Genomic DNA, 15,048 nt, shown 5'->3' with positions numbered 1-15,048 from the left:
CTTATTTTTTATTTATAATTATTAATATTTATAATTGTTTGTTTAATATTAATGAACATTCAATATTGTTCTCAACATTTAACTTAAACGAATGAATATGATCACGTATAATTTTAAATAAACAAATACAAACAAAATATTTAAAATTCTCAACGAACACAGAATAAATAAGCATAAATTTAAAAATAAACAAACATAACAAAAATCCAATCATTAAGCTTAGTTTATTTACAGCACAAACAGAGTTAGATTGATGGTGATAGAAATACTCGTTTCTTCCATCCAAGTACTATCATTCGAAGACGAAGTAATCACATTAACTCGGGTATTTGAATTGCGGATAAAAAAGGTGACAGTAGATTTCTTTCGCAATCTGTCCAAGAAGGACCAAAATATTGCTGGTGGCTTTGGTACTCTGTTTCTGTCACTAAGTGACGTGGACCGTAATAGCTTGTGCTTCTCAGTTACTTTTGAAGAAGTTCGGGGGGCAGTTTTTGTATGGCGCGGCTCAAGGCTCTTGCTGGTTTCCATGCTTAAAATATTTTTTAATGTTATTTTAAATATTGATTTTTTTTTAAGTTTTTCAATCGGGATTATTGTTGCTGTAACAATTAAGAACGTAATATTCTCTCTACGATATTAATTTTAAAAAAAATTATATTTTAAAATAAATTAGTAATTTTAAAAAAAATTAATAAATCAATTATTTTAGTTACATGAAAAATAAAAATAAAAATAAAAACATTTCTAAAATAAATATAATTATTATTTTATCTTGAATTTTAACAAGTTTTTTTATTAAATTGATGTTGTATAAATAATACAATAAATTAGTATAAGTCTGGTATAGCCATAGGTTAGGTTTGTATTATTAATTCATTCATTAGTTTAGGCAAACAATGATGAGGGAAACAAAGGTTGGGCAAACATTAAACTTTTTCATAGGCTAACTTAACAACTAAACTTTAATTAAAAAGTTGGGTGTAAAATACTTCACGAATTGAATCGGATTATTATTCAATAATTTTTAAAATTCTATGTTTAAGTTAATATTGGATTCAAGTCATAAACCCGGACTAGTATTTAAGAAAATAATTTTATAATTAAATTTAAATAAAGTTAATATAAAAATACCTTATCTTTGATATTTGTTTCTATATATAAATGTTCCCAAGAAGTCGAAAGAATGGACATGTGCTTTGTTAAAACCATTTTATAACATTTAAGGGCTCTAAGAGCATATCTTTAATTGACCCCCATGATTCAAGGCATCAATTCTTGAGAAAATTTATGACTGAAGTATGGATATTTAAGTCTTTTAGTTACTAAACAAACCTGGAAAGCCATGGTTTTATACTATCTGAGAACAGGGAGCTTTTTCAGAGTTTGATTTTGCAAAATTAAGAACAGATTTCGGATAAAGAAACAAAAAAGAAAGGGTTAAAAAGAGATTCCAACAACACAAAGTCATTGTCAGTTTTTGTTATTTCTATATGTTTAAATTATGTCAGGAATCACATTCTTTCTCATTCTTCTCCAATCACTATCAACCCTCTCTTTTTATCTATGTTAGTAGCAGTCTTTGTTATTTTATAAGTGTTCGTGTCCGACATTTGTATTCAACACAATGTGAGGATTTGGCACTCGTCCTCGCATCCGAGTAACATAGCTGAAAGAGGATCATCCGCAAGAAAAAGAAAAGCCTGGATACTGCAAAAGAATGTGTTTTCCTACATTGAATAAAGCAAATTCTGAGAGCAATTCGAGCAGAGAGCCACATGAAGTTAAAAAGCAAATATAAAAGTGACACAACATTCCCTCACTGCTGATGCTTAACCACATTCAACAATTGTCAAATATGAATATCTATTCAACACGAGTATATTCGATTTTTTCTAATTTTTTTTATGTATTTGAAGAGTCAATCTCATGTCTATGGGGTAAGGCCGGATACGAGTATCGAGATACAAATACTTAACAAAATGAAAAGTCAGAGCTTAGGCATCAAACGGTTAACAAGCAAGCAAGCCTTTTACTATGACTTGTCTTGCTTCAGTTTCTTTAGCAGAAGTTCATTAGCAGATAAAGTTTGAAGGGAATATCTGAGGTGAACCCAGAGTTTCTTTTTTATACCAAGGAGTGAATATGGAAAGGGCTTAAGCCCCACCATTGGAGGTCCACCAAATGAGAGACTCTTCCATACTAAAAGATGTAAAAAGAGAGGGAATAAAAGACAACTCACTGCAAAAGTTGCTTCATTTTTTTGTCCATCTCTTTAAGAGTAATTCAAAAGGAATCCATGTTTTCGAGTCAGTTCAACGTTTTGTCGCCATTAGACGCCAACTGTTGCTGGATAGCAGCATTAAGAATCACAACAGTAAGACATTTACTTTTGACGGGAAAAAAAGTAAAAGGCAAGTCATCTGGAAAAAAAAGGGAGATTTCATTGAGAACGTGAACATACATCAACAATCTAAACTAACTACTATAGCTTCCCGTGAAAATTCAGAAAAACTCAAAATCTAAGTAAGGACCAGATGACCTGTCTGAGTCTGTGGCTCCCTTGTCATTTGAAGGCAAGGATGACTTAAATGCTTGGTTTAGCAATGGGATATCAATGGGTTTAGGGATTTCCGGAGGATGCGTACTGCGGATAAGAGCCCAGTTAACACTTTCAAAGAATGGATGCTGCTTGATCTCAGTGGCACCTCTTCTGAAGCCTAATCTCTTTTGTGGATCCTTCACAAGCAGACCACGGATTAAATCCTTTGCAGCAAAACTGATTGAAGATCCCTCTGTAAATTTTAGGGACTGACCAACCACATTGAATAATGTCTCCCGATTATCGTTGCCTTTAAACGGTGTTCGTCCTAGTAGTAATTCATACAAGAAAATACCAAATGTCCACCAATCAACAGCACTCCCGTGACCATCTCCTCTTATAATCTCAGGAGCTAAATATTCATGAGTCCCAACAAATGACATGGAGCGAGCGTTAGTTGGTTCTGCAATAAGTACAGGAAATGAATCTGAGTTCACCAAATTTGTTTTTTCACTCTTCACCTTCGTTGTTTTGGAACTGAGAAACCGAGGCTTAAAGCAAGATGGCTGCAAGCAAGCAGGCTCTACACATACTGGTAATTTGCATGCTGGATCAATACATGCTGGCTGAATACAGTATGAAGTGATTCTACATGATGGCTCAGAACAGGACTGCACAAGCGTGGGATTGACGAAACATCGCAATGACAAATCAAAATCAGATAGCATAATGTGGCCATCCTCCCTGACCAACACATTTTCGGGCTTTAAATCCCTATACACCACCCCCATCATGTGTAGATACTCGAGGGCTAGAAGGACTTCCGAAGCATAAAACCTACAAGAATATAGAAATTTTATCAGAAAACTTTCCAAAGCATATTGACAGATATGAGATTAACCAAGCACGACAGATATTTGGAAATTTGGATTAACGACTGAATTCCCTAAGAATTCATCTAAACAGAAATAACAACTGTCTTGAATATTACCAAGTATACTACGGGCACTAGAAGCAGGAACATGGTTTGAAAAAGTAAATTAGCATTGTACTCTCGATTCATCTTTTCGGGAGAAAAGGGTATATTATACAATGAGGATCAACGGTTGCATCTACATGAAAATCATAATCATGAAGAGCAAAAGCTGAATCAGCATATGAAGAAAACTATTTTCTATCACATGAATATATCCTCTCCAAACTATGCTCACCACATATCATCCATGTATTATAAACAAGAAGACAAAAACATATGAATTAAAGCTTAAAAGACAGATACGAACCGTGCTGCTGGTTCGGTAAAATGTTTGCCCGGCTGTCGCTGCCGGAGAATATGAAGATCCCCACCACTGCAAAACTCCATCAACAAGCAAGAAAACTTCTCAGTCTCAAAATGTGAATAAAGGGTTGGTAAAAATGGATGATCTAATAAACTCAATATCTCTCTCTCAGTTTGTGCTCTCAACAATTTTTTCCTCCCAGCTAACATTCCTTTATCCATAACCTTCATTGCAAACAAACATCCCATCCCTCTTAACTCAGCTAAATAAACACTCCCTATATCTCCACACCCCAACTTTTTCAACAACCTAAAATGAGCCAACCCCAAGTCCCCATCTTTTCCCTTAACATACTGTATTGCATCCCATCTTCTGTCATTTCCTTTATGAGGTTTCGATGGACAAAAACTCCTAAAACTACTCTTTTCACTCTCTTCACAGTCACTGCTTTCCGCATTCTTACTAACACTAATTTTATTAGCTGACTCAGAAACACTACTACATAAACTAATGCTAACACTGTTCTTATTGATGTTAACATCTTGAAGGCTGCTGCTACTACTACTCCCATTATTGCTACAACTATTAAGGGAATCAGACCCAGAAATGCTAACACTGTTATTATTCAAACAAAGATCTTTGAGAGTGTTGGTGACGGTAAAAGTTTCAAACTTAACATTTTCTTGAGGCCGTTCATCCATGTTTGAAATGAGAAACCTGTTTGATGAAATGCCTGAAAGAAAAAATAAATAACAGCGTAAAAAAAAAATGGAACCTGTGGTTGGTCAAGAGAAATGTGGGTGGTGTGATGTGACCGAGGTAGTCAAAGAAAGGGAGAGTGAGACGCGGGCTTAAACATGGGGAGTTGGAAATGAGAAAAAATAAAAAAAATGGAATTAAACAGTATTCAAATTTCAAACAGTTAGGGTAAGAAACTAAAGAATATAGTAATAGTATAAGATAAAGAAGGTGGTAAGTGGGAAGGGTTTTTGTTTTGTTTTTTGTTGTTGCATTGATAAACCCAAGGTTTGAGTTGGGGTTTTGAGTCTTTTTCTTTTTCTCTTGCAGTCCCAGAACATGTTACAGCTTACGGACAAAAACAAAAGAGCGAGAGAGAGAGAGAGAGAGAGGGGGGGGGGGGGGGGGCTTGGTTGGGACCTGCGTGTGGAGGACAACAAAAGCTATTCAAATTATCTGAAACGAAATGGATTAAAAAAAGCATTTGAAACACCAATACCGTTATACTACGGGGCGAGTTTGGAAAAACAACTACTATGAATTCTATTCATTATTCGGTTGGAATTGGGTTAATTATTTTTGATTAATTTATAAAATTTAAAATTTAATTATTACAATATTTTTATATTTAAAATTTAGTTTTCATGTTTTTATTTTTAATAATTTAGTTCCTTTAATTTTTAAATTCTAAAATTTAAGTTCATATATTAATACCGTCTAAATTTTTCTATCAAATTTTCTAATTCAACATTTTAAAATTAAGAAAACATTTACCTCGTAGCCATTTAACAAATAATAGCATTGTAATGAACTTGAATCTAAAACATAATTTTAACCGTCTCAATGATTCTTGAAACTCACATTTACATTTTAATCAAAATAAAATATTTAAAATAATTGATGACATTATAAACATTGTGGTATCAAATTATGCCAAAGTTTAAAGTATAAAGATTAAATTAATCTCAAATTTAAGTGTAGTATTGGACCATAATTGAAATTTGATAATTTATATAATCTAGAAAATAGAGGGATTATAATTGATATTTAACTATTGTGTAATAGTTATAGATAGGGTGGATTTCATTTTTACTTTATATTTTGGGGTTATAGAATCTAAAACAATAGAAGAAATGGATCACTACTCCTTTTAGAATTAATTGTTGTATTATTGAAGTTGAAGTTGTAAAAAAATCGCAAAATGTTCTTAAAATATTAGATAGTGTTTATTATTAGTTTAAAACATACTTTTGAAAAGAATACTAAAAGAGAATGCTTTTGAAAAAATAAAATATTTACTTTAATCGTAATACTGTAAAGTAAAAGATTTAATAGAAATAAAAAGATATTTTTATTAAAAGGTACTCTTTTTTAAGTTAAAAATTAAAAATTTTAACTTTTAAAATTGAGTCAAAACCATTTTCCAAAACTTATTTATTTATAATTATGATTGAGATTGAAAAGCGCTTTTTGAATTGTAATTTATTTTTTTTTAATCTCAATAGTATCATTGTGTTTGGTTGATTTCTTAGCATTGCTTTTGTTAAACTTCATTAAATATGGATATGTTTTTTACTGTTCCCGAGTTTGGTGGACTGGACAATTTTCAATTATAGTTTTTTTTACTATTATTATTATTATTATTATTGTTATCTTTCGATTTCGAACTTGTATTTATGATCATATATGCAGGAGCAACGTATTACTTCAGTACTATCCAATCATTTCATCTTTTTACACCTCCCTCTTGTATACAATGTCTCTCAGCTAATAAATAGGCTTTGCTTGGAAAAATAAATAAATAAAGCCATGGTGCTGACCTCTCAAATAGGGTGCCATCACTGATCATTCATCACATTAAGCTTAAAAAAGGGTCAATGTTATCCTTTTGGCCCTCATTTTTTATTTTCAAAAAAGATAACTGAGGCCACTAAGTTGCTAGGGTTTATTTTCGGTTAAATGGTATAAATGACCCCTAAACAGTACTAAAAAATCAATTAAGTCTATTAATCTATAATATCTCGTTTTTCAATAGTACCGAAAATGGTAGTTTTGAAACCCTTATTTTTAATGATCGAGTCAACAAATATTATTTTATAATATTTACAAGTTTATTATAGAGTTAAATTAAGTTTTGGCCCAATAATTTTAATGATTGAACAGTTAATTAAAGAAAAAAGGACAAAATCGTAAAAAATGTAAAACTTCATCACTATTGATGATTACTAGCTAAAACGTATGATTATTGCTTGTTTAAGAATTTAAAAGGTAATTAGACCTTTTTAGAGAATAGTGGACAATTAGTGTCCATTTAGATAGAATTTTTTAATGTTAATGGTAAGGGTAAATTGGTAATTAAATAAATAAAAACATAAAGTAAATAACTAAAGTAATCATCATCTACCACCAAAACCATCCTTGTTTGAAAACCTAAGCTACGGTCAAGTTTAATGCCATTGCATGCAAGTGATCTTTCTATCCATTTTTCGTAAATTTTATATTTTTGAGATCGTTGTATTTTAATTTAGTTAACTCGACGATTATTTTGTAAAACTATTAAAAGTTTTAGAACTTGCCATTGACGAATTTGAAGTGTTCATGAGGTTAAATGGAAGATTTACAAGTTTGGTTGTTAATTAAGGCTATTTTGTAAAGGAATTTTGGTTAGTTTTGAATTTAAGGACTAATATGAAAATTTGAAGGCTAGTTTGGGATGATTATATAATCAATTTTAAGTATTGGGGATTAAATGTGAAAATTATAATAGTTTTGATTTTAGGAACTAAATTGAATAAGGTGTAAAAGTTCAGGGAAAATTTGTAAAATGAAATCCATAGGTCATATGCATAAAAATGATCATGACAATGTAATTGAAATTGATAAATTGAATTTAACTATTATATAGATCAAGGATTGAACCGTGCAAAGGAAAATTGAGGAAAAAAGAAAATTGCAAAAGAGTCCCTACGAATCAACTCATTAACCTTATATAATAGGTAAGTTCGTAGTATAGATAGATGTATGAGTTGGTTTTAATTGAATTGTGGTTGAATATTTGATATTGGATTAAAATTATAAATGGTTTACAATTAAGTATAATGTGAGAGAATACGTATTTGAAAAATTTATGAATATTTGTGAAATATAATTTATATGATTTTGGAATGAAACATAAATGATTTACAGCATGTGTTCAGATATTATGGAAGTGCCTCTAATTTGTAAATGTGATAAATTCTGTTTAAATGCCCGTTTGAACGTATTAAACGATTAGGATACAATTGACATGCCAATAGGGTTAGAATGCACACTTGTATGAGATTGCACTTCGGTGTCTCTGATTTCACTTCGGTTTCTCTGTTTGCACTTCGGTGTCTCTGATTTCACTTCGGTGTCTCTGTTTGAACTACGGTGCCTCTATATAGCATTTCGATGCTCTCTGGTATGGTGTAGTTACTCGAGTATTCGAGTTATGTTACTATAGTTCATTGGGCTAGTAGAACTTGTGAATGATCTTCAAAGAATTTGTTAAAATATGTGATTTGTTATAAAAAAAGATTTATAGACCCAAATGAATTTACATGAGTTATGTCGATTGAAGATTCATAAATGTTTTTCAATGGAACACATATATGAATGATCTTGATTTAGTTGTTAATGAATATGAAATATTTGATGATTTAATTCTGTGCAAATATCACTTGTTCTTGCAAATGGGTTGTCAGGTTAATATAAACTAAGTTGTTTTAATTTCAATTGCTAGAATGAGATAAGTTGGTTTAGATTTAACTATGGGTTTACTAAGCTATATAAACTTACTTTGTTTATTTTCTTATTTTCTGTAGTTAACGTTTTGTGGAACTAGGCAGACGAATCAACTTCAAGGCTCACACTATCAAGCTTCTATATTGGTAGATTTTGACTCGTTTAATTCAGTTTTGTGGCATGTATATAAGCTATCTTAAGTTAATGGTTTTGAAGTTTAAGTTTAAGTTGTAATGTATTGTAAATAGTTGGATTTTAATGATTATTATGGTATGCATAAATGGTATATGATGAGAGCATGCTGGAAATGACATGTTTGATATTAGATTATGAAATGGTTGTGAATGGTTAAACTTGGATGTAATTTTTTGTTTATGTGTTAGTTGATGATTGTAGTTCATGCAATTGTGATATAAAGATATACATGGATATGGTAAGTTTTGTTAGGTACCAAAATAATGGTATGTATGAGATTGTTTTAAGTTTTACTTTAGTAAAAGCTAGGCATGCTTTAGTTGATAAAAGATATGGTTTGGTTAGCATTTGTGGTAAAGTGCATATTGGTGGATATATGCATGTTTGGATGAATGGTTTGATTTGTATAATTGAGTTGGATGTGATAGTGCCTTATGGTATATTGGTTAGAACTAGGAAAATGACATATTTTGGCACTATTTTGATGTGTTGTGAGTTGATTTAGTGAATGGTTATTGTTATGATTTGGACTTAAGTAAACTATTGATGTATATCTTGCATTTCAAGGTACATATGGCACACACGACCTAACGCACAATTTGACACATGGTCATGTACCTTACATGGGTATGTGACATGACCATGTGCTCTGTTTGATTTTGGTGACTTTAGGTACACACAACCACAGTCTGTTACACAGCCTAGCTACACGATTGTATGACCCTTTTATACACTACATCAGTCTTTTACACAGTTTGGGGACACGGTTGTGTGCTATTGCACCACAGGGCCTCAGCCTTGTCACACGACTTAGCCACATGGTCGTGTGACCCGTGTTTTCTATTTTTACCCTACTTTTATGTTATGTTTCAAATTAGTCCCTACTTAATCTTGAATTTATTTTAGAGCTTCGTAAGCTCGATTTAATTCTCGTTCTTGTATGAATAACATGTTTATTGAATTAAAATCTATTGATGATTGTTTCAAAGTAAACTTTGGATTGAAATAACTTATGATTGTTTTGTTAATTGTTGTAGCATCTTGTAACCCTAATTCGATGATGGAAATAGGTGAGGGTGTTACATTTAGTGGTATTAGAGCTATGATTTAGTCGATTCTAGGACTAATGTAGTGTGTAACGAGTCTAGAATGTACTTGCCACATATATATGTGATAGTGTGATGCTTTTGATCCGATCTAATTTTATTTTTCTTATAGATGCAAGATGTCGACCGAAACAAATCGTGCAGTAACAGATGAAGTTGAAAGTAATGTTTCAGTTTCCAATTAAGAAGCGAGCCAAAGTGTGTCAATTCTATAATCATTTAATAGTGAAATGAAAAATGCCTTTTATGGCATGATGAGTCAATGGACCAGTGATTTTATGTGACCTAACCCTGCGGCTCCGCAACCTCCACCTTCGACCATGCCTCCTCTGGCACCTCCGTGCCCTCAAAACCCTACACCCGCAATGATTCACTGATCCCTTGTTGATAAAATCCGTAAGTGTGGGGCTGAAGAATTTAGGGGTAAAGTTGATGATGATCCAACCAAGCTGAATACTAGCTTGAGAATACACAACAAGTTCTTGCAGAATTAATGTGTTCACCTGAAGACTATAACACCCACACCTGGTTGACCACCGAATTTGAGTATGAAGTGTCAAAACTGAACTAACCGAATGAACAAAAACATTTAAATTTTTTTTACGATTTTATGGTTTCGAAATAAACCCTTGAATTGGCATTAACCCTTATAACAAACTCGTTTTCAGTGAAATTGAAACAGTAGTTTCGGGACCAAAAATTTGAAGTCAAAAAATTTTATTACTATTTTATTGCCTGCAGCATGATAGTAGTACTGTATAAAAATTTCGTGAAGAAATTTTACTGTTTACATGCTCAATTTGATAAAAAGGACAAAATTGTGTAAAGTGCAAAAGTTGAGTTCTAGTAGCTAAAAGTATTAAATAGCTATAGAACTTTAAAGTATGAGTCCTTATATGGTAATTAGACCATTTTTGTTGATAGTGGAAAATGATGGCTTGGTATTTTTGAAATTAGTAATATTTTACAAGGTTATAAAGGTAAAATAATAAATAATGATAAAAACTAATCAAATGAAACAAAACCATCATATTTTATCATTCATCTTCAACCGAATGTTAGGGTTGGAAAGCCATTTTTGGAGCTTTTAAATTCGACAACTTCTCCTTGCTTGATTGGTATGTATTTTTATCTCGTTTTTAATGATTTCTATGTTTTCGGGATCGTTGTAGTTTAATCTAATTAGCCCGAGGACTAATTTGCAAAATTGTTAAAACATTAGAGTTTTTCCATGAATGAATATAGGTTTTTTTATGTTTTATGGAAGAATATGGATAGTTGCTGTTAGATAAACAACTTTTGTAAAGAGATTTTTGATGAAAATGTCAAATAAGGATTAAATTGGAAAATGGAAAACTTTACATAGTGAAATTGTGAAATAAATGAAATATAGGGCTTGCTAGGGACCTAACTTATATTTGGCTATAGTGGGCTGTGGTGAAATTGCATAAATTTTCACTTTTATGACATTGGGACTAAATTGTAAAAAAATTAAAAGTATGGGGGTAAGATGGTAATTTTTCTAAAATATGATTTTGGGTTAAATTGATTAAAATACATATGTTGAATTAAGCTAAATTTATCTATATTAATCAAGTCAGACCTCGTATGACTTTAGATCGAAGCAAAGAGAGTCTCGAATTAATCACCTTCGTATCTACGTATACTCGTCGAGGTAAGTTCGTGTGATTAAATTTTGAGTGTTTATGTTTTGTATTGATATATACATGAATTATGAATAAACTTTGAGTGTATATGTTTTGTATTGATATATACATGAATTATGAATTTCCATATGTATATACAATTGCATATCCAATGACATATGATTATTACTGAGCCCCGTTTAAACCTTAGGAATTCATAGGATACAAATGACATGTGATTAGGGTTTCCATGATTTGGGTGCTGGTCCTGAATGTCCTTATGATGTCTGAGGTCTGACATGTATTGTAGATACTTCACAGCTTGTGTGAGCAGCATCGTGTAGCTATGTTTCGACCCACAGCTCGTGTGAGCAAGCCCATTTCATAACTCATGTGAGCATTCTGATTCATAGCTCGTGTGAGCATACATGTACAGATTTGACAGATTACAATTATATGATTTAGCACACTATGTTTGAGCTATCCGGGGTATCCCATGGTATTCTAAACGGTTCAACGGGCACTACTCTGATACAGCATGGTGAAAGTTCAATACGAACTAATACAGAGACATATGTGAATTACATTGAAATTGTACTATATGGCATATTGAGAATTGAAATGGATGATACATGTATATGAGATATAATTATATGTTGTGTTCATTCTTAATTACATAGCCAATTTTATATGATCAAATGGCTAACATGTTTGGTGTACATGTTTAGGCTTTGGCCAAGTGTAGTTGGATTATGCCATGTTATCTTACCTATTATGTATTGAATTGGTAAGTTATGTTTTATGTTATACAAACTTACTAAGCTTATATGCTTACTCTGTGTCATTTTTTGTGTCTTATAGTGTATCGAAAGCTCATTCAGGTTGGAAGCTTGTCAGAGCTATATCACACTATCCATCGACTCTTTTGGTACTTTCGGTTGTTTTGATTTTGGTTATAATGGCATGTATAGGTATTTTGACTAATGTTGGCCTATATGTTTGGTTGTTAAAATGACCATTTGGTTTGGCTTGAGTTATGGTATTTTGGTGTTCAAATGAACTTGGTTTTGGCATGTAAATATTAGCCTTAATATGGATGATGTTTGGTTTGATATGCTTGAATTATGGAAGATGAAATTATAGTTTGAATATGCATATTATATATGGCTTGTAGCTTGTTGGAAATGTTGTGAATTGGTACTTTTTTTTTTGAATGGCTTATATGACTATTGATGTTAGTGGTTGAATGGTATATTTAGTACTAATTGGTATGTTTTTGGTAAGTGAATTTTATGGTATGTATTGATGCAAATCTAGTTGGAAGTTAGTTGATCATTTTGGCCAAATTTATTACATGGTTATACATGTTTACATGTTGTCATTTGAGGTGCCTATGGGCATCTTGGTTATATGTTATTATACCTTATGTATATAGCTTGATTATGCATGATTTTGGTGCCTTGTTATGGCTTGTATATATGTGTAATTTTGGGTGTAAGTACATGCCAAGATGGGTGAGAAAAATGGCTTGTAAAATGACCTATTTTCGTCCACACGGGCATGTGTCTCAACTGTGTGTCCCCTGTAATTTTCAAAGGGTTATAAGTTAGGCTGTTACACGGTCTGGCATACGGGCATGTGAGGTTATTTCAAAGGGTACACGGCCTGGCACACGGGCGTGTGGCTCACCCTTGTGACCCAAGTCAGTGAGTTACTCGGGCATGGACACAGGCTGGGACACGACTGTGCGTCTCTAGTTCGAATGCCCACACAGCCTGGCCACACGACCGTGTGACCTCTACAGTGTTGAAAATTTTCACTATTTTTTGAAAAATTCTCTGAATTTCTGATTTAGTCCCGACTTGTTTATAACGTGTTTTTAGGGCCTCGAGGGTTCGTATAAGGGACAATATGTATAATTTGGATTGGCTTTAATATGATTATCAGTATGATTTGAAATGTAACCTCCCAAATCCGGCCTAGATGTTATGGCTAGATTGAGAAAGCTACATTAGCCACCGAAATGGCTAAGCTAACTTACGTTACTTTTGGAGACCTTAAATAAACTCATTTTAGAGAAAATCATAGTTGTACTTTGAGTTAGCTTAAAAGCATTCATTCATTAGGTCGTGTATACTTAGGATTCATTTTATTGTTGATAGTGTTATTTTAGAAAAACCGTTTGCTTGTCACTCTTCCTTAAAAAAAACTCGAAGTTAAACTAATATTGCGGAAAAACCAATTTTTAAGTTATTTTGGAAAATTAGTTGCCTTATCAATTTGTTTTTCAAAAACAGTTCCTTCGCAATGTAGTGGAAACTAGGGAACACCATCAAATTTTACTTAAGCCCGAAATCATGCATTATCCAGCTATTATGCTTGAGTAATCCATGCATGCAAAAATCCCCAAAAGAAAAGTTATCAAGCCACAGACCAGAAATAGTTAAAAATTACAACCCCAAACTAATAAAGACTTAATAATACTTAATTAAAATAATAATAATCCGAGGTCCAAGTTGATTCTTCGAATGTCGAGTCTGATCCTAATCTTGAGGTTTACCTAAAAATTTAAACATATTGGAGTGAGCTTATGAAAAGCTCAGTGTGAGTCAAATACTTATTCAAACAGGCAAAAACATCAAATATAGTGAAACATATTACCATTAACAAAATAAAACAGAACCATTATAGGAATTTCATGTCATTACATAGCCATTATCAAATTGATGTCAAATGGTGTATGAGCATAGGTCATCATTTATTTGAGTAACAATCATTAATTTCGATACCATTCAATACAACAAAATACAATGCGTAGCATAAATCAATAACATTCAAATATGACGTTGACATGATGCAATGCAAAAAGGTTCCTACCAATACCATCCGCTACACACCACGAGTTCCCCAGAACTCGTCCATCAAACTCCAAAATATTATGAGTATAGCTCGATGTGGTAAAACCACTGAATAATCAATAATGCAGAAAATCTGTCGGATATCAAATAGTGCGATACAATCACCAATAACATATAATATGCGATAAAATCACCAATCCCCTCGGTACTCTAGGTGCAGTGTACTTACTACAAATAATGCAGACTTAATATGTCGTCGGTACTCTACGGAACTCCTCCGTCAACCATAAAATCCCAACCCAATGCTTATGCAATATGTTAGACAATCTCATACATAATCATATCTCAATACTTGTCACATTCATTTGACATGCTTTGCATGTCCTCAATAATCACATACTTTCATTAAATGGACACAGTGTTCCAATCTTTCAAATTACCATTGTGTTTGTATCAATCAATATTATTCAATTTCACATACTTTTCGGATTTTCATTGTGAATAAATAGCACCCTTTTCAATACACAATATAACAAATATCTTATGCGTTTAAATCGTACATAAGCTTAATATCTCAACACATTATATCATTCAGTCAAACATTCTCATATCTCATAACTCAAATATGCAATTACAAACTCAATCAAACATCCATACTATCAAACTATAAATTTTACCAACATGTCAATATTTTAAGGCTCGAAACAACCTGGTTCGGCCACTCACAAAATCAATAATTTGGCTATTAAGCCAATCCAAACAGCAAGATAATTTATCAAATATAACATGATATTTAACATTTTCAAATACTTTTATGAGTTTAGGACCCACACCTTATTTTTCGCTTCCTCGCAGTTCACTAGCGAATCTTCCAATTTTCCTTAATAATTCCTTAAACGAACATAAACCAAAATTCAG

At 32.2% G+C, this 15,048-nt stretch overlaps 1 protein-coding gene across 2 annotated transcripts; it reads right to left on the bottom strand.

The window, feature by feature from the left end:
• Window positions 1–1,451: 1,451 nt before the first annotated feature.
• Window positions 1,452–5,014, bottom strand: LOC107939076 (serine/threonine-protein kinase D6PK). Of its 2 annotated transcripts, XR_005912425.1 has the most exons (4): window positions 3,826–4,913; window positions 2,543–3,379; window positions 2,243–2,423; window positions 1,452–1,730 (listed from the first exon to the last, which is right to left on the bottom strand). XR_005912425.1 is itself a non-coding variant. In XM_016872360.2 (2 exons), the coding sequence occupies exons 1-2, from the start codon at window positions 4,521–4,523 to the stop codon at window positions 2,506–2,508; spliced, it is 1,572 nt and encodes a 523-aa protein (XP_016727849.1). In that variant the 5' UTR covers window positions 4,524–5,014; the 3' UTR covers window positions 2,425–2,505. The 2 variants fall into 2 exon arrangements, 1 of the variants encoding a protein (XP_016727849.1); XM_016872360.2 differs by lacking the exons at window positions 1,452–1,730; window positions 2,243–2,423 and having other exon boundaries at window positions 2,425–3,379; window positions 3,826–5,014.
• Between the last annotated feature and the right edge of the window lie 10,034 nt (window positions 5,015–15,048).

Source organism: Gossypium hirsutum, chromosome D04 (assembly GCF_007990345.1).
Source record: "Gossypium hirsutum isolate 1008001.06 chromosome D04, Gossypium_hirsutum_v2.1, whole genome shotgun sequence".
Taxonomy (NCBI): Eukaryota; Viridiplantae; Streptophyta; class Magnoliopsida; order Malvales; family Malvaceae; genus Gossypium; species Gossypium hirsutum.
Note: the sequence above shows the minus strand (reverse complement) of the source record. Positions and strands in the feature narration are given on the sequence as shown.